This window comes from Syngnathus acus, chromosome 22 (genome assembly GCF_901709675.1).
Source record: "Syngnathus acus chromosome 22, fSynAcu1.2, whole genome shotgun sequence".
Lineage (NCBI taxonomy): Eukaryota > Metazoa > Chordata > Actinopteri > Syngnathiformes > Syngnathidae > Syngnathus > Syngnathus acus.
Genome location: NC_051106.1, coordinates 4,026,745 through 4,049,535, shown reverse-complemented (window position 1 = coordinate 4,049,535; position 22,791 = coordinate 4,026,745). Strand labels below are relative to the sequence as shown.

The following is a 22,791-nucleotide window of genomic DNA, read 5'->3' as shown; positions in this document are numbered from 1 at the left end:
TTTAGTGTACCTGCAGTTTGCCACACAAACCACTAGATGGCAGTATAAACGCACTTTTGTCAAGTTTTAGCAATAATGACTCATGTAAAATTCCACATTAGATAGTGTTTTATCTTTAAGTGACATGTGCATTTTCTAATCTTATATCAGGTGTCTTAATCTATCCTATTTCATATTAGGATATATTACATTAAATAATATACGTTACATTCAACACGTTTTAGTGTACCTGCAGTTTACCACACAAACCACTAGACGGCAGTATAAACGCATTCTTCCTTGATTTGGTCAACTTTTCGCAATATTGACTCGTAAAATACTACATTAGATTGTGTTTTAGCTTTAACAGTGACTTGTGCATTTTTTTAAAAATCTTATATCAGGTGTCAATCAATCCTATTTCTTACCATGGTCCAATTGTCTCATTTCAGGGGTGCATCTGTGTGATTAACAGCCCTCATCATGCCCCTTAAACCGCTGGGCCATATGCTGTACACACCCCATTAAAGACCCAATCATTTGCTTACATGCATTTAAAATTCCATTTCAAAACAATCTTTGAACACACCTGTGGGGAGCCAAACCCTTGTCACCACTGTCCTTGTGGTCATGGTGCAACCATCTGGACAAAAGTGGAGCTCTGCAAGTCCACAATGTAGCCCTTCTTCCCGGACTCATCACACTACGCTCCCACAGCGGGACAATGCGCTTCCGAAACACTGAAAGGAAATTTTAGCTCCAAAGGGAACATTAGAGTCGCCAAAATGAGAAAAGGCCGCTAGTCGTCTGGTGCTGGCTAAGCGGGGCCTGTCACTCACCTGGAAAAAAAAGAATGATACAAGAAGACAAGTCCATTATCCCTGGGCTCACTTCATTCAGGTCATTTGCCCAACACTACTCTAACACACCTATGAACACAAAAAAAACACAATACCACATTTTGTTCATTTAATCAAACCACCAAATGAGATGATTTTATATGAGAACATTTGGGATTGTCAAAAAAAGAACCATTTGCATACACAGCTAAATCAACTACATGTGAATAAACTGTACTTCAAATATACTAAACACGACACAAAGTATACTTATAATTACATGACATAGAAATGCAAAACGCCTTACTCAGAAAAATAAACTTCTTTTGATACATTAAAAAAGAAAATCAAAATAAATTAAATATTCATGACTCAATTTGATTAGAAATGCATGGAGCTTCACAAACTCATTTGGTTGAGAACTCGAAACTAACGGTAGCAATTTGGCGAGTTAATTAAAAAGACAATCAGGTAACACTGAAACATACTCCACTCATCCCTTGCAGTCTTGGACTATGTTGATAAACTTGCCAGACAGTTCATTAGGTGCACATTAGGCACAATTTAATTGACATACAAATTATTGCAAAAGCCTTGGCAAGAACTATTGTTTTGATTGACACTGTCACAAAGTGATTTGCTACAAACCACACTGAGACACACCACAAATAAAAGGTCTTTCCATATGTAAATGATGACATAAGCCTCGTTTCCACCGACCAATCTACCCGACTCTACTCTACTTTAGCCCCGTTTCCACAGACAAATCCACCCGGCTTCACTCTACCCTACTCGCTTATTTTTTTGGTACCTCCTCCGTGGTTCAAAAAAAAGTAACCCGGTTCTAAAACGTGACGTCAATATTTACCTGCATTTTGCTTGCAAACACAAACGACTGCTTTTGAGTTGCAATCTGCAAAGTTGATGGAAACTTCAATTTTGCGGCGAATGTCCCATGTCCCGCATTTCCAATGCAAACAAAAAAAGCATGTCTGCTTTCGCTTGCACAACCTTCTTCAGATCAGTTGCAACAATTAATCAGAGTAACGCACTCCATTTATTTGCCCGTGACAGTCGCTGTAACGTGACGTCACTAACGAGGTAGGGAGGGGCTCGTGAATTGTGGCAGTGGGAGTAGAGCCGAGCAGAGTGGATACTATCGGTGGAAACGATGACCCTAAAACTCGTTTTTACTAGTTACATGACTTTACTAGACCAAACTCACAATAACTGTTAGCTGGATGCTTCTCTGATAGTGTCAATCAACTGAGCATAAATATCCTTGCAAAGACAGAAATTTTGAATTGGGAGTTCAGACATTTCATGTGATTAAAAAAAAAAAAAAAGATAGTGGTCTTCATTGTAAAACATGAAGCGTCTTTCACGAGAGAACAACCTGAGTAGGATGTGTCAAACCCCTTTTGTGCACCTCCAGTACCATTTTGAACAGCTGATGAAACCGAAGGTGAAGCGCGAGTTCCGGACACTTCCTTGCAAACGTGACCTTTTTCACGAGGCCGCAACAGCTGCGTTCACACTCACACCAAACACAACTTCCCGTCCTTTTTAAATTAAGTGCGCAGGCAAGGACTGGCGGATCTTTAGTGGCGTGAGAGTCTGACAACTTGGACACACACAAAAAATATCAAATCAAAGCGACAGCACCAAATGTGATGATGTCGTCACGTTGTCTTTTGACTGGCCAATTTGGGGTGGTTCCCCCCCCCCCCGACAATGTCCCGCCGTGAAGTTTTTCTTTTCTGATCTGCTAACACTGGAAATGAATGTGTTGATGCTGATGCACTTTGCCGTCCACATGGGAGTGTGTGTGCGTGTGAATGTCAGTGTAGATTTTGGGATAGATCTTGGCCGGGATGGCGGCGCTTCCCTGTTTGAGGAGGAGCTGCTGCTGCTGCGCCAGGTACTCCTCGTAATTCAGGGAGCTCCCGCAGTCTTTATCCGGGCTGGACGAACCGGACGATGGCGCGACGCAGCTTCGCTCCCGCTCTCGACACGGAGGGACCCGGTGGGGGGCGGTGTTGCTGGGAGGGGGGCACTGCTTTCTACTCTGGCAGAACCAGAGAAGCACGGTGCCGAAGATGAAGACGATTCCGGCAGGGATGCCAATGATGACCGGCCAGGGCAGAGAGCTGGAGGCCGCCGGAAAGACAGGCATCATGGGGGGCTTGGCATCTGCAAAAGAAGGCCACCACACCAAAAGTGTTTATTGATTCAATATTGGGTTATCTTTGTCTGATACATTTGATTGATGAAAATACGATTTATACTACGAAAATACTTTTTCGCCATTTGTGGGCCCTCACCTGGCAACACAGTGAGGAAGGCGCTGCGGAAGCTGTACCCCATGGTGTTGGCACCTAAGCAGATGTACATGCCGGCGTCCTCCTCCTTGGCGCGGGTAATGAGCAGCTTGTTGAGGTAGGAGCCGTCGGGTCGCGACCACACCTCCCCCGTGGGCAGCACCACGAAGCGGTGGTCTCCCACTTCAATGGTGGAGTTGTAGCGGCTCTCCTCATTAGTCTCCACGCGCTTCAGCCACTGGATAACCGGCTTGACGTCGCTCCTCACTTTGCACTGGAACGACGTGGTCCCTCCGTAGTCCACCGTGGTGTTGAGGGGGTGAGTGCCCGTCAGAACAGGTTTGGAGTTGGTCCTCTCTGTAGACACGACACAAATAGAGATGCGCTTTTTATGCGACGGCTCTTCTGGGGATGTCCGCACAGAGCTTGGCCTCGGGCGTACAACTCTGACAGACAGACAGACACAGAGGATAGAGAAGCACGTGTAACACCATAAGCATGTGTGATTAGTTTCCTCTCTTTCTCTGCTCCCGGTTGTACAGTGCAGGCAGCTGGCCTATAATCAGATCCAGATTGGGTGGAGGGGCTTTGAGTTAAAGCGTCTCTTGCGCCCGCCCCCCCAATTCCCCAGAGCGAGCGCCACGGGACAAGGCCTCGCTCGCCTGCTTCCTCAATGTGCTTCTCATGGACGTGATTATACACATTCATCCAGCATGTGGTGAAGATGTGATCGCAAGTCAGGACTAGGTACAGAAGATCAGAGATGGTTTGAAAGGTTACAGTATATTTATATATATATATATCTATATTTGCACTTTCTGTGTTGTTCCACCAACTGCCATCCTTGCTTCCATCTTTTACACTAATATCAGCTTTCCTGCGATACTCACGTATAACCTCCACTTTATACGTAGCGTTGATTTCTCCCGCCCGATTGGACACCCTGCAGGTGTATCTGCCGCTGTGCTCTGGCATCAGGTTCTTCAAGGTCAGGGTCCATTTGTTCTGACGGCCCTGGCCGACCTCTTGCTCGGTCAGCGGCCGGTCGTCCTTCAGCCATACGATGTCCGGCCGAGGCGTCCCGCTGGCTGTGCATTTGAGGCGCACCGAGCTGCCCACGGGTCGGGCTATCACCCTCTTCCTCATCTTAGCGGGCTGGGTAAAGCGGGGGCGCACTGACCACAAAAAAAAAATCCTCTAATTAATCATTATTAATCAATCATGACTTATTCTATGCGTGATGCAAGACTTACCAAGCTTTTCTGCCAAGCTGTCAGAACCATGCTCTGAATGTGCGCCATCAAACACGGCAAGTCTGGTCCTATCAGAACCTGAGTCATCTGGTGAAACAAGAAGATATCCCAATATAGCAATTTTTTTAAAATCTCAGGAATCTTCTAATTTCTACTTCCTGGTCACAAAACAGCATATGTCTAAAGAAACATCCAGGACATACAATATCTTGTATTATGGAAAAAGAGGCCCTCAGCGACCTTGAGCAAGACCTTCAAGTTGCCCTTAAGGAGCCCGTTGGCACCTCTCATGGCAGCCCCCGAAATCAGCCGGATAATGAGGCAACACTGGAAAGTGGAGTAGTGTGAAAATAAAGAAGGCGCCGGAATTCCTATTAAAACGACGCTGCGACAGCATCACTTGGCGCCATCTCTGTAAATTCACCATTTGTACATATAGCGGGTCGCATGCTTGGGTCAGACTGCGTAGCATTTGGGTGGGAGTAATACGATGCGAGTTTTTCACGAGCACAATTCCAGGAGAGACAGCTGTGGCGTTTATGTCAGCGGCTGACATCATGCGGCGCAGTTAAGACGCGGCTTACGGAAAGTATAATGACTGAAACCCAATCGAGCGTTTGTGATGCGTATCGACCTTTTAAATTAAGGGGTGATGAATTAAAAGGAGCGGGTCGCCAACAATCTCCGTCTGACACCGATGCTAAGTAGATAATTGGTAAGAAAGTCATATTTTGTGTGCCAGCCAGCGCTTCACGCGTTTTTCGGACGTTGCTTCACCACAAGTTACGGTTTGGCACGCTCCGGTACCGGGTAAAGAGAGCAGATGTGACTTCTAACCCGCCTCGTCCCTCCACCCCCCCCGAAACCCCGAAAGCTCCGGAGGGTTCTAGGTACAAACCCTCCTTTGTTTGTCCCCTGCAGCACCAGGCCTAGCCATGATGTCACGGCTATTTGAAGGGCCCTCAACTGGCCAACTATAATAACCCATTCCTTTAAAAAACATTCTGCGCTGGAAGAAATCACCCTGTGTTGCTCGCTTAGGCGCTCAACATTCCTGCCGGGTCCTGAACCTCCCAATCCAAACAGAACACGGGCCCTCATTGCCGAAGTTTCTTTGGACCGTTTCCCCCCCCAAAACTCAATTTCCTTTCACCGTTTTGGTGAATTTGGGAAAACAATGGCGCCCTTTATGCATGATTTATTGCTAACCTTGCCATTATTGTCTTTACACAATGCTGGCTGTAGACAGAGGTCAGGTTGAACATGACATTGCTGCCTATTCATTGCTATTTTAGCAAAGCCGCTCAATTAATAGCAATACAAGCTTGAATACAAGCTGCAACTTCAATTTACTCACCAAATGTTTATATTGTAAGTGCTTGGTGAAAATCCCAGCAGTCATGAATCAAGAACATGAGTAGGCTACACATAGAGGAAAACAAAAAGCTTAAAATGCAATCCACCCTGAATCCTTGCATACTCTTGTTACAGTGTTTGGGGGGGGGGGGCTGACGCCATCCGCTCCCACTTCATTCACAAATCCAGCTACAGGAAACAGGTCACTGGCCTCCTGTGCCAGTTGAATCACAGGAAAAAGCCCGGATGATTTGGGCCCACAATGAGCTCCAGATGTTGATGGCGACAATGTAATGCAAGGGGAAAGTTCATCACACTCCACTTCCACAGGTGATCAGGGACACACAGGACACACTGTTTAGCCTGAAATCATCACCAGAGTGGAGCAGAAGATACAAATGCTATCAGCCCTGAATTATTCTGCCGTTTATTGCTCGTAAAATCCACACATAAACATGACGGTCCAATGTTTATGTGACTTCCCGGAGGTTGCTGCAGGCATGGCTCCATCCTGGAGGGGGAGCCTGGAAGTGATGGGGCCAGTTGTCAGGAGACCACCCTAAACAGGCCTAAACAGCCAGCTGGAGGGATTGAGGAGGCGCCATGTTGCACCGACTGACCAGATTCTTCAGATAGCTTTAGGGAGGACAGGCTGTCTGCGGCAGATGGGGAAAGGACCCACTTCCCCGCCTTCCACCACCGCCACTCGCATCTCCCCGCTCACTGATGGTCCTATGTATCTTTATCTACTCTTGCATGGTTTTGCCGTAGGATCGCCTGAATGTGCTCTGACCTCATTCTTTTTTTTTTTTAAACAAATGTTAAGATTTCATAAACTCTCAATTTGTTTCACTATGATCCTGGTAGTCCTGATTTTACAAACGCAACAGGTTCCCAGAGGCTGCTTGTAAGTTGAACTGTTTGTGCAGACACATTCAATTTGATTAAATGAAGAAATAATGACATAAATAGGGAGGAATGTGGAAAACATGACCCAAATGAGAGATCGCTACATTAAGATGGATAATAAAAGTGTAGCTTCATCATATTTTATCTACAGCAGATTTTATAGTAATACCAAGCAATCATTTGATGCAAATGACAAATGTCTGATAAACTCAAGCATCTATAATTACACACTAAAGGTGGCCATAAAAAAAAATTGTAGCAGGCCAACTACACTTTCAAAAAGGCTTCAAATGACACGCTGCTGGTGTCCTATTATAATTTCAAAATGAGCTCCAATTAAAAGTGATGGTAAAAACTCACAACGGCCTTTATGTGATGACGTCTGACTTTGATGATACGCGGCGTAGCGCGAGGAACCTTGACATTAAGGTTGGCTGTATGCCTCCACTGCAACCTTTCATTTCAGCACATTCAGCAGACACCCCCTTTGAACTCCTGGAAATAAACATGCGTCCACACTATTCCCAACACACAAGCCCTGCTTTATTGCAGTAAAGCACCTTTTTTTCTGCCGTGCTTCCACATCTGCCTGATTATGGTTCTTCTTCTAAGGAGAGCGACAGTGCACATTCTCCGGCCCTAATTAGGCATCTTCGAGTAATTAGACTAAACACAGCCTTCACGCTCAGCTCCGCTCATTCATCATGCCAGCGGCCGCTCCAGCCCCGAAAGGAAATACACTCGCTGCACACACACAAAACAGACACAAAGGCTGTTGGCGGCCACATTTATGCCTCATTCAGAAGCTGCGCGACAGTCTGAAAACCAAGCGCCCCGTTTACGCTGACTGCGTTTCTTTCGGTGGCCCTCCTGCTGACGATGAAAGTAGCCTACGGCGGAGGAAGAGCTCCAGATCCATTTGATTCATCAAGGATGAAGTAGTATGAAACAATATCCCGTGCTGCTGTTGACTTTGGGCACTGAGAGGTAGCGGCTGTAACACGCTCAACTAGGAAAGGATTCACCGCTAAATCTTTGGAAATCCACTTGCTCTCGACCTTCACCTCAGGGAGGGGGGGGGGGGGGGGTTCCTTTAACAAGTGATCCACAGCATGTTAAAATGAACTTTTTTATAAAAAGATATAATGTTCAAAATGTGACTAGTTCACATTATATTAATACTTCATGTGCTTTCTTAAGCGACTTACACGTGTGGTTGTACAATTCTCAACCAACAGGTGAAGTCCCATGAAACGTTTTGTATGATGTCATACAAGATGTCAGCCTATCACGCGAGGGCTCAGGCGACCATAGTAGAGCCGTGATTGGTCGTTACCTGAGACCTTATTGTAAGGAAGACTTTTGAGTTGACTTAATTAAAAAATAAAATAAAAAAATAACTTTATCCTTACCAATGACAATGAGGGTGTAGTTGACGTTGACGCTACCAAAGCCGTTTGTGGCTTTACAGATGTATGTGCCCGTGTCGTCCGCCTCCACCTCCTTAATCTTCAGGCCCACGCGGAGGATCCGGAAACGGATCCAGCCGCTGTGGATGTTGCGTCCATCTTTGGTCCACATGATGAGTGGCGGAGGATCTCCTTCCACCGGGCAAGGCAGCTTGATGGCGCTCCCGAGGCGAACCGTCTGTCGGTGAACAACCTTCTCAGACACACGTGGAGGTCCTGAGGGTGGACACGCATACAAAGCATAACTCTCAAACTCTCTACAAAACAAATCTAGATTCAACCAAGTGTAACAAAGATATATCTAGTATTTGACTAGGTCATAAAATGGAAATTTGACAATATGTCACGCATAGACAGATTTCATCATTACACTTGTAAGGATAATTAAGGCTTTTATTTTGGAAAATCATCCAATTAATATATACATACAGTGCATAGTTTTTAAGGGGGAAAAAACTCTCCTTTTTACAGATTGGCTTGAGTACAGGAGTTCATTGTTGAAGTCAAGCAAATGGAAAAAAGAAAAAAAGCAGCTTGGTCAGAGGCAGATGGAACGAGACCGAGGTAATTTGTCATCTTCTTGTCTGATTACCCAGAAATGCTGAAACTAGATTGTAATAATTGGACAGGGCCTGTCGTCCACAGCCAGCACAGAGAGGGCAAAGTGTTCTGGCTGGACTTTTTGTGTAGCGTGCAAGAGATCAAAGCTGTCGGTGGGGTGCACGGGGCGGGTCGCACTTCGACGGACAGCGGCGGCTCTTAATTGGCTAGGGTCCGCTCCCTCAGATCCGGTGTAGTGAAGCGGGCCGAAACACCCTGTGATGGTGTTAGGAGGCCCGCACCACTGCTCGCACAACACCGGGCACCAAGCGAACCCCGATCCTCAGCCCCGCCCCCTTAAAGCTAAACAAAACCCTGAAACGCTGAGCGGACCAGACAGCCAATCAAATGCAACCAAACCCTATCGCTAGTCTGGGCCTCTGAACAAATGGCCTGCTCTGGTTGCAGTAAAAACAATGGGGAGGGTAAGTACACATGGCTTCTCCCAATGCATACACACACACACACACACGCTCAAACAAACACACACAGTCACATTCCTCTGGCGCATTTCACACATAATGGTAAACAAGAACTTTATTGATGGGGCTGCAAAAAAAAAAAAAAAAAAGGGGGGAGGGCAGCCAGGTAATTCCATCTGGTCGTTTCATCCGTCACATTGCCGACAGATGGATAAGAGCTGCGTGTAGAACATCTGGGCGGCTGGGTCAAGCGAAAAGGTGGGATTATTTTTTTTTGGGGTGATTCACATACTGTATAGATTCTAAGTTGAAAAGCATGTTCATTTGCAGCCATGTATTCTATCATGGGAAATTGAAAGTGTCATTGTTTACATCTGTGACGAGAACGCGACCGCAGTCTTTTTGGCTGTTGTCAGCTGGCGCATATCTCACCCCGCTTCTACCGCAGCAGAACACATGCGCTGCTGTCTTCACAATTGGGTCACGGAGCTGATCTTGCTCAGTTCATGACTTGATTGATTCACAAGGAATCAGTCAGATGTTTATATGAAAATTACATAAAGTGCAATTCTTTGCAAATCTCAGCAAATAGGCCTCAGTGTTCTTAATCTAGCACTCCATGAGATTGTGTGTCCAAAAAAGCAAAGGAAAAAAAAAAATCATCAAGTCTAATCAAAGCACTTTCCTTTCCAAAAAGTAAGACAACTTAAAAGTTAACTTAAAGTCAACCAAGTGAGTCAAGAGAAAAAATATACTGTACGTGAAATGAAAATAAGACGTAAACATCGATAGATTAATTGACTTTCATTTCTTTCCAACGCGCAGGAAGAGTTCACATTCAGCTTCCAAGCATGGACTGCGTACGACCTCGGGGGTTTCCTTGAACTGTAAACTCAGACCAGTGAGTCTAACAAATGCTAAACAGCCAGCACCCAACACAAATCTGGCATTGAATCCTCAATGATACATTGTGACTACTGTAGCACACTGTAATATTCCTTAAACATGTGTTTCCACTTTCATTTACTGTCTTTCATCACTGTCATCCTTGCTGTGGCGAAGATATGGTAAATGATATGGAATGTTATGTGGTGACCTCTTCGGCTCCAGACGTTTACAAATGAGCCTAATGCACGAGACGCTTTTGGCTAGTGCTCCAAGCGTTTGGAATGTGCAACAAATTATTTCCTCCCTCAATCTCCGCTCTTAAAAAAAAAAGATCTTTTGAACTCCCTTCTGACAAACAAGGCAAAGAGAAGTGCCGAAATCAAGGACGTGGTCTGCATCACGTAATAAGTATTTGCGCTTGTGTGCATGACCGCTATGCTTTCTTCAGTAAGGGGCTCTCCTCCTCCCTCTCAAGGACAGGTTCTCTTTAACCTTGAAGTTGAAAGCGCCGAAACCACAGAGGCTCTCTGTGCGGAACGGAATAACGTCTTTATCTGCATGATTGAAAGGCAAAATTTAATCGCGGCATTCTGATGAAAAAAATGAGCCAGAGCTGCACTCTGGGTCACCACGCTGTTTCCCGGGCCTACTACGGCAGGCTGAGGTTGTGATGAATGATAACGTGCCAGCTTCACGTCAAACTGGCTGCGTACTCAAATTGTTAGAATTACTCGCCACTCTGTACGGAAAACGATACACGCGACCATATGGGCTTCCCCGTCTTGCGGCGCTGGTATGGAGCGCCTTATTATAGCCGGGCTCCATGTGTGAATGGAATCTTTCATAGTGCAGGAAGAGGAGGAGAAGGAGGAGGAGGAGGAGGAGGAGGAGGCCTGGCGACTTACAGAATTAGCTCTGTTTGTCTTTGCTCAGTTTGGGGACGGATTATTTTAAGAGAAAAGGCCACATTCAATAAATTGCATTCTTGTGATATACTAAATATAGAGCTATAGAAAGCTCATGATGTGCAGGGATTGAAGTCATGTCGTGGGAAAGATGTTAGGAAATGCCAATAAAGGAGGAAAACAAAAAAAAATCACGATTATGGTGGATTGAGTAACGTTCTTGTTTATGAACACCTGTGGCTTTATAATGGCGTGCAGATGCCGCCCCCCAATACTCACACACAAATTGTTATTCCAATCACTACAAACATGTCAATAAAGGGTGGGCTTGGCCGCTGACAACCATTTTAATAACCAACACCTGGAACTTCAATGACTGGATCATACTTGCAACACCGCTTGCCCCATCCAGGACGTGGTTACGCAAACATCTGTAAACATCATCTCGTAAAAACGGAGTTGCTCCTTAATCTGCAGCCAAGTGCAAGAATTTGTTGTGCGTTCAAACTCCTTTTGTACACAGCCAAGCCGCCGTGATTCATTACGGCGAGAGATGCTGCGACGTTATGTGTGATCGTAATCCTTATTAATATGACGCACAATTCTTCTTACCACTGCAGAAGGGTAACTAACAGCGGTGGCAAAGAGGAGACACGCTAGAAATGAAAATAAAATAAAAGTTAGGAAAATGGTTCACGTATATCTCTGTACTATCTACTCAGTAATAACCAAAATAAATAAAAAAAATAATCAATAAATGGACTGAATAAATAAATAAATAAATAAATGATAAATAAATGATTAAATAAATAAATAAATAAATAAATGCCTCACAGTTCAACTTTGGATGTTAAACTGTCCAGTTGAACCTTGACCCACAAGTTTAACTTGTTTTGTGACCAAGCTCTTAACTCAGTTTCCTTGCATACAAACCAACACTTGCAATAAACTGACATAGTATTTTGCTAAAAAAATAATAATAATGATAATATAAATATTTATAAGGGGTGTGGCCAAATGAGTTGAGTTTGTCTATTCAATAAATGGCTGAAGTGAACCCCCCCCCCCAACCCCACCCCACAAGCTTTACTGGAGCAGTGGCGTAACTGAACTTCACTAGTATGTCAGATTTTAGCTCGCAACACAGGAAAAAAAAAAAAAAAAAAAACAGCAACAGTTTGCAACTTGAAAAGCTCAAGGCAAAATGCCACTGTAAGGATAAATAGCAGAGACAGATAAACAAGAGAATGCTTCCTCCTCTTTCCCCTCCTTCCTCAGTGGCACTGTGTCAGGCCAATAGACCGTACAAATGCAAACAGACATCACAGAAGAGCGCACTCTAATGGAGTCTACGCTAGCAGGGCTCTATTGCATTTTGCGCCTCTCAGAACCTCAGGCTCAATTGTGTAACGCACATCAACAAACGGGGCAACGCAAAGTTCAGGGTGAGCAACACGAGCTAGAAACCAAATCCACGCTCGGTGACTTCACATGAGACTGGAGAGAAGGCGAAAAAGGTGAGGAGAAGGTTGCAGCCGAGGGAGTGTGTGAAAGGCCGCGGGTTTTTGTCAGGAGCTGGCTATACATTTCACAAGCACAGATACAAATCAGCATTACAAAAAAAAAAAAAAAAAAAAAAGTGAGCGGGAGGAAGATAGGAGCGGTCTTTTCAGCATCCCGGCGAGAAAATCAATCCCCGTTATTCCCCTTCACGATTCTTTCCAATCAATAGTTAAGAGCAGGGTAAGACCGGTCGGGGACAATGGCTCTTTCTTCAGCACCATCTTGATGGAGGCTTGAATAGCAACAGCATCCGTGGTGGGAATGCTAGCGACGAAGCGATTGGGTGACTTTAGGAACAGCAGGGGAAGGAGCGACACAGAGAAAGCGGTAAGGAGACGCTCCCTGATTAAAGCAGAACCACTGGAATAACACGGCCCTCTTGTTCTCACTCAACCTTTCTCCAAAACAACAGGGCAGCCCCTGCCGACTCCATGAAAAGAACAAAAAAAAAAAGAGAAGAAATGACTCTGGCGTCATAAAGCTTCTAGAAACATCTCCATCACGAGGCCTGCCCATAACGGGGCCTACTGTGGCGCCTTTGAACTCTAAGCTGCTATATTTCATTCAACTTGACGGCAGTCCGCCGGCCCGGGTTGCCTCACTCGGCGGCATGTGTGTGTTTTTGCTAGCTCGTACCACTGTCGTCTGAAGTTACGGCACGGCACAAATCCACGCTCCGCCCACAATAAATCAACGAGACATAAACGGTTTTATCGTGTTAGGGTCCCTGCAGTGTTTCAACAAAGACCACCTCTGTTTACATCACGATGACACGTTTAAACGGTTTTGTCTGTGGAAACAAGCAGAGGTGCTACTCCAAACACCATATAAAGTATTCTTCGGGAACGGGAGCCTCCTGAAAACATCGTCTACCAATTCAAAATGATCACAAGTCAAGGCGGTGCTGAATCCTCAGAGGAGTACTTTGATGATATGAAAGGACTCTTTTAATACAGGTTAAAGGTTCCATAAGGTATTTTGCTGTCTGGGAAGTATAGAGACTTTTTGGGAAATTCCTCAACCTGAATTAAAGGAGGTCTTTCATGGGAGGTTTGCAGCGGCCTTCTTCTTTATTAGATGTTAATGTGGAAATGGATTAGTTCATACTTCAACTTTTGTAATGTCCTATGAAATTGCTAAAGTACTTTAGAAAAGAGCCAGATCCATATATGAATTTAAAGAAACTAAAAAACTCAATATAGCTTCCACATATTTTATCTTTTACATGAAAATGTGAGCTATATTTTTCCTATTTAATTTTTACTATATGTATATATTTATATATATACTGTAATGTAACAACAAAAATAGAAATAACAGCAATAATTTGCTATAATAATGCTCATTATCAGAATTCTGAAGAAAATATTTTGCAGAGGGGAAGTACTATTTCTAATAAAACAGTGTTGTTCCTAAGTATTGGTGGCAAACGTGAAACCGCAGTAATCCAGTGGCACAACTTTGAAATGTAGGCCTGCCTTTGGCCAGACGTGCGCTGTCACAAAGGGGCCACAGTGAGTAGCACTCTGCCAGCTTTATCTCACTCCATTAGGCGCAAGACTGGCGTGCACACCGGGACTGAGTGTGTTCTTTGGGCCACTTATCTGGGAAGAGGCACCGGAGGGGGGGGGAGTCTGGGAATGGAGAGAAAGGCCAGATAGAGTGACAAACCTGACTGAAGGACAGGACGAGTGGCCCCGGCGGTCAGCCTGGCTGGGGGGTCGGGGGCGGCTGAATGAACTTGAAGCCAAAGTGGGGTTGTTGTAGAGAAGCACGGGAGCTAAGATGGCAGAGAGGTCTCCTTTAACATCGCTCATAGCGAGAGGAGGGCCGCACGGGGGAGTGCAAGAGGATTAGGCGGGCCGAGGCGGCGGTAAGCAGGAATCTCAACAATCTCACACCCAGATCCTGGGCCTGGACTCGGCCACATGACCCTCTTTCTCTCTGTAGCCCAAAGCAGGGTACAAGACAAGCACCTGTTTATTGCTGTCTGTCTGTTTGGTGATGGATGGACCATCAAACTTGTTTTCCAATCATGTTTTTTTTTCCAGACTTCCAACTAAATGAAAGAATAAGAAACTTTTTTTGCAAAATCATGTCACATACATCTGGAACTTTCCCTTCCTTGCGAGCCGCATTCTGTTCAGTTTGCGGCTGGTTTTAAGAGGCCCATCAACAGTGAGGTGCATCCTGCCACTCCCTTCTTCTTACATCTTCTGCTGCATTCCGCAGGCAAAGCAGACTTTTCATCAGCACTCTTGTCACAGTCGGGGGTACAGTATGGAGACACGCAACGAGCTGCAGATGTTCCACAAAGTTTAGTCACTGTCACGCTGGTTTGAAGTGATGCCGGACAGTGGCCAGACATACTCTTGTTGGTGCGATAATGGAACGGGAGGCTCTTGAGATCTCCATCAGCTCGTCTCCGAGTTTAGAAAGTGAGGAACAGCCGTATTCCGGGAATACTGGCAAGCGGCAGAACTTTCCAGGTAGTATTGCGAGATTCAAACTGGAGGCAAGTTGCTGGTGGACCAGCAAAGCTCCCGCTGACAGCGATGGGGCCTTTTCACAATCCAGGAATATCGTGTAGAATCAATCCGTCATCGTGGGAGCTGTTGAGCCTGTCGTTAACATGCGCTGCTCATTTTTTCACTGTGACAATTCCCAGTTTGCTTCACCACTGATTGACATTTTAGATTCATTTGAGAGTTGGTACATGAGTTCTGTTGTGATATTATACACAATATAGAAAAGGCTAGATCGGGAAGTTAGAGCGACAGAAACTGAGAATAAAAGCAATGGAATTAGATTTTGAGGTTAGAAGTCACATCTGCTCACTTTAAATGAGCCAGTGGAACGTTGCGAGGTACTGGAGACCACTAAAGTGTATCTAAACAACGTCAGTGAGGTACGGGCCAAGTTGACTTTCTGCACACAGAAGCTCAGAAAACATATGCTCGGCATTTTTACCACATTTATCAACTCAGTGTTGGACTATAAAGTTATGGAAACCATTGTCACTTCTTTTGCAATTGACAGAGCTTCAACTCTATAGTGAAGCACCCACATATGACGATTTATTTCCTCTCAAAGTTGTCTGATGGCTTGGTCAGATGAAGAATTAAGATTCATGGTTCTAGGCAGGGTGTGCCTTAAAAAAAATGACTCCCTCTATTTTTTTTAAGTCCTTTGGGCTGCAGATGATGATCATAACAGAGACGCCACTGTAAACATAGTTAAGATCATCTCTTCTATTAATCATCCATGCTTAAATGCCTTTAAGCAGATACATGAATCATGAATGGAGGCCACATGTGCCAAGTCCATCTAAACTGACCCAAGTAGTACATATCCGTACGCATGAGGAAATGCAATCTATTTCACTGCATGGTGCAGTCTGGGATCGTGCGTAGCCTCACTGTAAAGAATGAAAGATTATGCTCCTTGCTCCCGAAATGATTATTCCTTGTCGTCCTATTCCGTGCCGTTCCAACTTTGAGCGGGGGACATATTTTCCATTCATCACAGATGAATCGGGTCCCGTCTTCGCCTCTGCCGCAGCACTTAGGGAAGGAAACGGGGAGCAGCGTGACAGCGTACGCTTGAGCAGTGAAAACTTCTGTTTTGATGAAGTGTGACAAGCATTGGCCCGAACGGTATTGAAACTCAATGAAAGGGGACAATGTGGTAAAGAATTTCCGAGGTCACTCAAAAGAATCGCTAATGAAGAAGAAAATGGGATTGAAAAAGCCAAAAAGCTATGTGGGGTCTCACTGAAGCTCATCAGAGGTGAACTGAAAAGGGGTTTGCGGAGGAAGAAGGAAACTGCGAGGCGGGTGCCTGGAAGTCAGCAGAGGCCTCATTCAAATTTTCTTATCCCGAACGTTCCCTGGCTCGGCTTTCTTCGGGCCAAGCCAAGCCGTCGCTGTTTCCACGGCCATAACTTTCAATCAACCATTAAATGCACAACAGGGGGGGGGGGGGGTCAGCGTGTGTGTGTACGTGAAAGACGGAGAGGATAAATGTGTGCTAGTTGCTAAGGCAACAAGTGATAAAAGCCTCAAAGTGAGGAGGCAAACAGAGAAACGCATTTGGATTCTTTTCGAATCATGACGTACATCAGTGTTCCTTGGCTTGTTTTGGCGTCGTGATAATGAGACTATAAAGCGTCACAGCTGGCGATGACACGTCCAGCAAACAAACAATTACAGAAGTTGGCAAGAAATGCTTCTGCAGTTCAAATTAAGCGCACTGGATAGCATCACAATGACGGTAGCACCGAACCTGCTGGGCAGAGACGACATCCCGAAGGCTGCCATCATTCAAATTGGGCATCTTTTCTTAAGATAACAAAAGGTTGTCATGGTTTTTACAGACTACGGTGTAGTTTCTTTGCATGCCAGCTATATTTTGTGAAGCCAAGTCAAACACAGTGGTGTTTTTATTATTTCTCTTTAAGAATACGATGGCAGCTCTTTTTTTTTGATGGGTGAGAGAGACATCATTTTGGGGAGGGACTAAGAGTTCTGTTGAATAATACTTAAAAAAAAAAGAAAGGTTTTTGCCATTTACATTTCAATCCCTTGTGTTCAGAAGTGCTTGGTATATATTGTAAAAACATATTTAATACAAATACAGTAGTACCTTGACTTAGGAGTTCAAGGAGGGACTAAGTTCTGTTGAATAATACTTAAAAAAAAAAAAGGTTTTTGCCATTTACATTTCAATTCCTTGTGTTCAGAAGTGATTGTAATATATTATAAAAAAAATATTTAATACAAATACAGTATAACCTTGACTTAGGAGTTCAATTTGTCCGGTGACCAAGCTCTTATTTCAATTTACTCACATATCAAATTGATTCTCTGCACTGAAATTAATTGAAATTCCATTAATCCGTTCCAGTTGAATGTTTTTAGTAGGAACGGACCACTTTGGAGTTTTTGAGACCGCTGTCAATTTTGATATTTCACAGAAAGAAATTCCAATAACCGACGGGCCAATTCATTTTAAAAATATTTCCACTCATCCACCCGCATACAGGCTCGCCTCCAGCCATTCGAACGGTTCTCACATTGGCCGCTGTCATCTGACTCCAAACCAAGCAGGTGTCAAGTACACAAATGGCCGCCTCGTATTGTCCATCCAGTAAATCTGGTCGATCACCGAAGTCAAAGCGGCAAAAAGCGTGGTTAGCCTCTGAATGTTGATTGTTCGACACGTTGATTAACACGTGGGGTTAACTGGTGCATTTCAGCCAAGAGCATGTGTGGTCTGAAAGCATCCCCAGCCCAAACTAATGAGCTCTGGATGCAGCCTCTTCTCTCCTCCAAATACAAACAAGTAAGCATTAGCATACAGCTGAGAGAGATAAACATAGAAAGTGGACAATGCCTTGTTAAAACTCCACATGAATGCTAATTGGAGTGGCCATTTAAGTCAGTCAATGAAGGAGTGTTGCTAAAAGGGATTATATGACCCCTCTTAAGTAAACACCGAGTGACCTCCATTATGACTACTTATCACAGCTTCAGCCCTTTCCTTTCTTTCCCCTGCGAGGGGTGAAGTCTGACACATTCCTCGGCCCGCCAACTGCCGGGGTCAGCGGCGTGCGCTGATGGACACGGATTGAAAACAAGCGTATTGTTCTCACCTCTGGGAGACGTAGAGCGGGGCTTTAAAAATGGCCTCATTATCAAGACGTTTCCAAGGGTAATTTGTTTAATAAAACATGCTGCACAATCAGATATAAAAAACCCGTAAGGTCAATATTGCTCGTTCTCACGCATACCTAAACCGCGGCGCCTCAGCAACACTGAGCACCCGGTCTGCTAAGAGTGTTTCAAATTAATCTGCCCCGTCCAACCTGTGGGACGGCCACATCATAATCCACCCATTGTTCGTCGCAAATGGACCACCACTCGGTAAACGGGAGCTAAGATGAGCCGAGAAAGATTGAAGGGTGGGGGGGTGAGGAAAGGTCAGTCCGTGCCTTGTTTTAACAACAGCACATTAAGTTAACCTACTTCCTCCAGCTTTACAGCGGTAATAAAGTAGAGGAAATGCAATGACTCGCTGGCGAGACTGACTCTGCCTTGTGCGATGATGTATCGCTCCTACAGATGGAGCTCAAGCAGAAAACGAGCGACGTTCCTGAACCCTGAAATGGAATATTCAAACATAATACACAAGGCAAGCTATTCTTTCTGCCCCCCCAAACCCCTCCCAAAGAGTATCTACCTTGGCCCTTTACTAGTCAGGAGATATTCCAATACGACAAGGACTTTGGGGCATTGAGTTACTTTTGAATTTCACTTCATTATGCGTAAAGGAAATGGAAAACTCTGCGGATGTTGCCAAATGGCCTCGTGATTTTAACAGCCACTGGCATACCGTGCATCACAATACCTCCTTGTTATGGGAGCGTGATGTAACGGTGCTGTAAAATGTATATTTTCCGACAGGGGTGCAGAGTGTGCGCTTAAGCTTGTCCAGATGTCTACAAAGGTGTGTGTGTGTGTGTGTGTGTGTGTGTGTGTGTGTGTGTGTGTGTGTGTGCGCGTGCGTGTGTGTGTGTACACATGATGCAGCAATTGTTTGCTGATCATTGAAATGCAAGGAAATAATGTGTTGTGGTATTTGCCAGAGGAGACACCTGTTTTTCTTTTCATTCACATATGTGCAGAACACACGTTTATCTACCGGGGCTATTTTTTTTCAAAATACACAAGAAAATTGGACTGCTGGAGCAAAGTTTAGATTTTGGAGTATAAACTGGCATTTGACGATATTTAATCAAATTTCCTCGAGGGGAATTTATGAAAAATGAATCAATTGAAGTGTTGCTTGCAATGGCTTTGATAAAAATCACTCCTAATGTTCTGAACTCTTGGTTTCGTGCCAGTACTGACAACTAAATCATGTTGACGCCGTTGTTGTTTTAGCACTTTTTGCACAACTTGCTTTCGTCAAAGAGCTGGAAAACATATTTCACAATCCAATAATAATTTCCCGGTTCAATTTCAGTTTGTATTTGAACCGTCCTCTTCATATTTCTTCACATTTTTGACATAAGACCAAACCACACTTAACAATAATTCAACAGTCAACCACAACAATCAGTCACCACTGCGATGTTTCAAATACAATTTTGTCAGAGGGAAGCTACATTTCAAAAAGTTTGAAAAAAGTTCAAATGAAGTTCATTTGTTACGCTTTTATTTTCATCCTAAAATTTCACCTGTTTTTAATATACAATTTGCCAATTGGGAAAGATTGCCCCAACGGTAAATTTATTGAGATGGAATGTGGCCAAGCAGTTGACTCCATTTTGCCTCAATAAATCAATTTCACACAATTTACTAATTCATTGCAATGCCCATCTTGAGTTTACATCACATCCGTGTGACATTGGTCGTCAATGCAAAAGCACAAAGACGCGTCAATGGCAAGTAGAGGTTCGTTAAAGCAAGCAGGCAGTGGAAAACGGAGGACCGAAAAGTTTCAGTGGTCTCTGATCCTGTCACCGCATTAGAGATTGTGCTGGGACACATCACTGGGCACCTCCACCGGCTGCTGGGGCTGGTTGGGGCACCAGGGTGGAGGAAGTGCAAGGGGGGCCAATTCTCGCTCGGCCAGGCGCAAAGCCTTTCCGATGTAGAGAGAGGGGATGGGGGGGGCGCCCATATGTTTGTGTGCCACAAGGACAGGGGGTGTGTGGGATCAGATGTCACCTGATGACTGACAGCGACAGGCTTAAAATGCTTTCGCTCAAACTTACGGCCTCCTCCCTGGCTGCATTGTTGAGCTAACAGCAGGAAAGCGACACGTCCGACGTCGTTTTACTGTTTCCAACGCAAAATTCAAAGGAGGAGGTGGGTGAAGGTGAACTGGGGGGGGTCTGGCCCTTTATAATTGAATTTACATTTGTCACAAATGTCATCATGCATTGTTAAGTTTTACAGGGGTCGTTTTACAGCCTCTCTGGGCTTCGCCTGACTGCGAAAAGCGGGTTTGAGTCGGAGCCGCGGTCTGTATTTCACATGCTGTCGGAGCGGAGCTGTTGTCGTTGGACTGTAAAACGCGGCTCGGTGTATCAAGCCGCAGGAACTTGTATTGACTCTGCTTCCACATGATCATTCAGGATCATCCAGGAGTGTTTGCCAACTACATATCAGTCTGCACATCTGCTTGAGGAGCTTTGACAGAAAAATGATGAGGAACAGGCTCGATTTGACGGCCCATCTGTTCGTCCGTAAACACACAAAATGGCCTCTAATCGTATTTAGCCTTCAACGACTTGTTTACTCTCGGTTTAGTCGTGTCGCAAAGGCATGGCCGCCACGCTGTGAATGAGGCATTGTCTGAGCGCCGACGGACCTAATCCCCCCCACGCACGCCCACTCCTCCACCCTTCTAAACCAACGCTACTTCTTTCCTGCATCCCTGCTGCATGCAGGTATCAGACACCCCTCCGAAGTTTGAATCGCTTGTGACAGATCCTCCTCAAATGGAGCTGAGATCACATTCCTGCATCGGACATGTTTGTGATGCTGCGTAAAATGACACAAATGGCATCCACGTGTTCTTGGGGGACCTGTTGACAAGCATGCTGCGTGTTCTCTTTAGAAAGTTATGTTCTGAGCCTGGCACGGGAAACTGTGAATTGTGGTCAGTATCTCGGCCAGCCAGCCGCGGGAGAGCTGGATTCTCTACACAGACTTGTGTTCTTTCACCCTGGGAAGCTGATGGATGATGTTTGTTTGGTTTAGCTCTGGAGAATGTGCGCACACACACGCACACATTTGAGTCGAAGCAAGTTTGCCCTTCTCTCATTCCCTAGCCAGTGTTGATTTTGGGCTCCTTTTAGTTTTTTTTAACTTACTTTTCCATCTCTTACTTCTCTGTGTGAAAACATTAACTGAGACTCCCCCCCCCCCCCCATGCACACAAGCGTGCCAGTCTCACAATAAACGAAAGAGTTCACATTCATCTCACCTCGCCCACAGTGGACCAGTAAGATGGCCTCCAAGAAGAACAGCACAATCTTCAGTACCGCCATAGCGTCCAAACACAACTTCATGCTCTCTCAAACTGAAACAAAATGAACACAATGTGAGATTCCAAACGGAAAATATTACTTGGAGTGCAAAATGATGCTCCACTAGTGATTATCAACCAGGTGTGGCATGGGAAGTTATCCGCTATTAATTAAAATAATTATACTACAAATGATTTCTTATTGTTAACTACAAATAATGTTTATTTCTTTATCTATCTATGCCAGCGACATGAAGTGACAGGGAAAACAAAGGTCAATCATTTACCTGTCCATTCCTTTTTTTGTTACTTTTTTGGGGGTGGGGGGCAGTTTTATGAGGTGCCGTAAAATATGTGCCTCGGTTCATTAATGGTTGCCAAACTGCTTTACTGTGATGCATATTTAGGCAAAGTTGATCATTTTTCTACTGATGAAAATGGTCACAAGTGACAACTGCTCTCAATAAATTAATCATCTTTTTCAGACTGTTTTTCCTCAAAGTTGAACTAGAGTGCAGGAATCAGTTCATGTTCCGTATTAACGAGATTTAAGTGGTGAAATATTTTCCACAATTTGTTTCCAGTGATGATACAGTTACATCTTCACAAAAAGTCCTGTGAGGTTTTCACTATGAGTCTCGATTTCAGTAAGAAGACAAACATTACCCCAGAGTTAACTTCATCAGAATGATACATATAGACAAAAAATAGGTCGTTATAAAAATGCTGATGACAAACCTTGATGTTGACTGAATGAAGTCAAGCCCGTACCAGCCTCTTGACACTTTTAGTCCGCGTTGAGTCCATGAATCAAAAGTGCCACTTCTTTTACTTCTTTCAAACAAACGTAACCACTATGGATTGTCGATGACATTCAAACAACTTAGCAAAACACAGAACGACGATCAAGTCTCGCCAAATACCACCGCCCCCCAAAAAACGGCACCGTATGTTAATATGTAAAAAGAGCCCAGCGTGCCTCTTTCCTACCTCTCCGCCTCTGACCATCAAGTGACTCGTGCCGTGCGCAAGCCCGTCGAGCGTGTGCGCGCTGAGACTTCTGACCAATCAGAGAACGCGCATGCGTTAACCCTTTAACTCCCGGGACAAGTGAGCCCCAGCATGCGTCCCTGTGGAAAAAGTTGTATTTTGTACAGTAACAGGTTTTAAGTTTTTATTTTTACATCCCCTCTTGAAGCGTGATTTTTTTTTTCCAACTGTGTTATCATAGGTCACATTTATGGCGGA

At 44.7% G+C, this 22,791-nt stretch overlaps 1 protein-coding gene across 1 annotated transcript; it reads right to left on the bottom strand.

Moving 5' to 3' along the window:
- Positions 1–934: 934 nt before the first annotated feature.
- On the bottom strand, positions 935–22,573 carry LOC119116494 (fibroblast growth factor receptor-like 1). The gene is made up of 7 exons (XM_037241894.1): positions 22,282–22,573; positions 21,502–21,597; positions 8,070–8,342; positions 4,393–4,479; positions 4,030–4,314; positions 3,143–3,496; positions 935–3,011 (listed from the first exon to the last, which is right to left on the bottom strand). The coding sequence occupies exons 2-7, from the start codon at positions 21,584–21,586 to the stop codon at positions 2,587–2,589; spliced, it is 1,509 nt and encodes a 502-aa protein (XP_037097789.1). The 5' UTR covers positions 21,587–21,597; positions 22,282–22,573; the 3' UTR covers positions 935–2,586.
- Positions 22,574–22,791: the final 218 nt, after the last annotated feature.